At 36.4% G+C, this 2,500-nt stretch overlaps 1 protein-coding gene across 1 annotated transcript in view; it reads right to left on the bottom strand.

Moving 5' to 3' along the window:
- LOC134190498 (uncharacterized) overlaps nucleotides 1-2,500 on the bottom strand; it is a 14,662-nt gene that overhangs the window by 101 nt on the left and 12,061 nt on the right. The window contains exons 7-9 of the mRNA XM_062658952.1: nucleotides 812-921; nucleotides 628-752; nucleotides 1-185 (exon numbers count right to left, since the gene is read on the bottom strand). The exon at nucleotides 1-185 is cut by the window's left edge and continues 101 nt beyond it. Of these exons, the coding sequence (XP_062514936.1) occupies nucleotides 4-185; nucleotides 628-752; nucleotides 812-921 (417 nt within the window). The 3' untranslated portion in view covers nucleotides 1-3. The remainder of the gene's footprint in view (nucleotides 186-627; nucleotides 753-811; nucleotides 922-2,500) is intronic.

Genomic DNA, 2,500 nt, shown 5'->3' with positions numbered 1-2,500 from the left:
CAATCATACGTCAATACTGTTTCTCAATACGAACACCGGTTCATAGGATATCCTCCAAGATACATTTCTCGTCAGTCGTTCGATGTCCCAACCAACTACATCCTCTTGTGTCCATTTCTCTAGTAGTTTGGGCAGTCTCACTGTGCCATAGCGACGATGCAGATTCCAGACAATTACATCAGGACCTGCCAGCAGAAACACAAGCAACAAATAAATAATTATTTAAAATAATAAATTCAATCACATACAATCTAAGATGGCAACCAGAATTTGGCTGAATCCAACTAATCGAATCTAACTGCAATACAAGCTCATGCAGCAAATAGAATTACGTTAAATTAACAAATTAAATTACGTCAAATAAATAGAATATAAATAAGTAACATACATTGATATTAACAGATTTGAAATTTAATCTAATGAATGCATTTAATTTTTACATAAATTTACATTTCCATTGTTTCTGTACATCACATCACACTGCAGTATTTCAAGTAGCATTGAACTGATAAAGAACTATAAATTAAATTAATTATAATTAATTAAAAATTAATTATTAACTAATTATAAATTAATTATAAATTAAATCAATTATAAATTAATTATTAATTATAAATACAGCTTTACCTATAGGAACAGTAAGAAACAGAAGACCATTTGGCTTGAGTACACAACGTACTAACTGCATTGCTGTCATATCTGCATTTGGATCAATAGGATCGCCATAACGACCAAGACCATCGTGATCAAAACTGATGCAAATAAATCACAAAAATCAAGACAATAATAATAAAATATTGATACACAGAACCTTGAGATAGAAAAAGCAGCATCGTAGTGGAGGTTTTCGTAATGATTTTGATAAAACGTATTTGGAGTTGTTGTTGTTATGTGTGGATGATCGTACGTCAGTCTGTTGTACTAACAAGCAATATCGTGTCACACATGAGTTTGAAATTTCATTAATTTATTAATAGTTTAATATCTAATGTATTATTATAATGTTATTTATTTATTTATTTATTTATTTATTTAGACATACATACAGACAAACAGACAGACAGACAGACAGACAGACAGACAGACAGACGACAGTGTGGGTCTAATTGATATATAACGGACTTTCGTATCTATAGCTTGTAATAGTTCATATGTATAAAATATAAAGATTTGACAGACAAACAGACAGACAGACAGACAGACAGATAGACAGACAGACATTCAGAACACCATTCATTAGAATTTTAGTAGTATTCAATCTGTATGTCTCAGTAGATGGACATTTAGCTGAGCAGTTTTACCTATAGTGTTCTTGTAAAATTTTGCTTTTTGTGTTCAATAGTGAAATAAGACAGACAGACAGACAGACAGACAGACTTGGATAATGTGCAAGCATCCATGTTGCTTCTTAGATACTGTCATACCACAAGGCTAAATCACTTAGCAAGAGGAACGTGTCCAGAAACACTGGCACAGGCAGCTACTATCCACGACAAGCAAACAAAATCTACCTTCTCTTGTTTGCTAGGAAATGTTGACATCACTGGAAATATGTGGAAGCAAGCAACGTTGCCAGTAAGACTAGGAGGTTTTGGTATGACTTCCCTAAACGAAGTGGCACCCTTTGCTTTTGTTGCCAGCTGGGCACATTCTCTTAAGCTATTGCCTGATCGCTTTCCTGCTCTTCAAGATCAAGTCAACTCTCTAGTGACATCATCTAATCATGCGAGTGATATTGGGCTAACTTTAGAACACCATCTCAAAGATATTTCCACGTTGTCGGATTTGTTGCCTAACACAAAAAAGTTGCAACATCGTCTAACAACAGAATTTGTACAATCGAAAGCAGATCAGTTGATTGAAACTGGTTCTAACCGAGATGCAGCACGATTGCGTTCAATTAGAGGTAAAGGAGCAGGAGCATGGTTAGATTCCATTCCATCTTCAGAGAAGTTTGCACTTTCATCTGGCAATTTTGTCTTGGCGGCTTCTCTCAGATTGGGTCTACCTTTGTCTTTACCACCTTGGGCCACTAAATGTGAATGTGGAAAGTCACTAGATGTTGAAGGATACCATTTACTAACATGCAAAATGGGTGGAGGCCCAGTTTGGTCTCACAATTCTGTTGTTTTGTGCTGGTCTGAATGCATGAGCAGTCTACAATGCCAGCATCAAATTGAACCAAAAGATAGATATACAACATCCAACAATAGAGCAGACATTGTTGTGTTTGACTCAACATGTGGGGGAAATGTCGAGCTTGATGTGGCCCTTGGTCACCCCTGGAGCCAGGACATTCTGCGAAATGCAGCAACTACGGATGGAGCTGCAGCAAGAAGAAGAGAAGACATCAAACATAGCAAATATTCTCAAGAGCAGTTGCCTGGAGGGTACACTCCTACCCTTATTCCACTAGTTTTCGAGCACTTTGGTGGGTGGGGAGAAGAAGCATCAACGTTCCTCAATAAACTTTCCAAACTATATAGAGATGAAGAAGGAA

The sequence above is a fragment of the Corticium candelabrum genome, chromosome 15 (assembly GCF_963422355.1).
Source record: "Corticium candelabrum chromosome 15, ooCorCand1.1, whole genome shotgun sequence".
Taxonomy (NCBI): domain Eukaryota; kingdom Metazoa; phylum Porifera; class Homoscleromorpha; order Homosclerophorida; family Plakinidae; genus Corticium; species Corticium candelabrum.
This window is presented reverse-complemented; position numbering and strand designations above follow the sequence as displayed.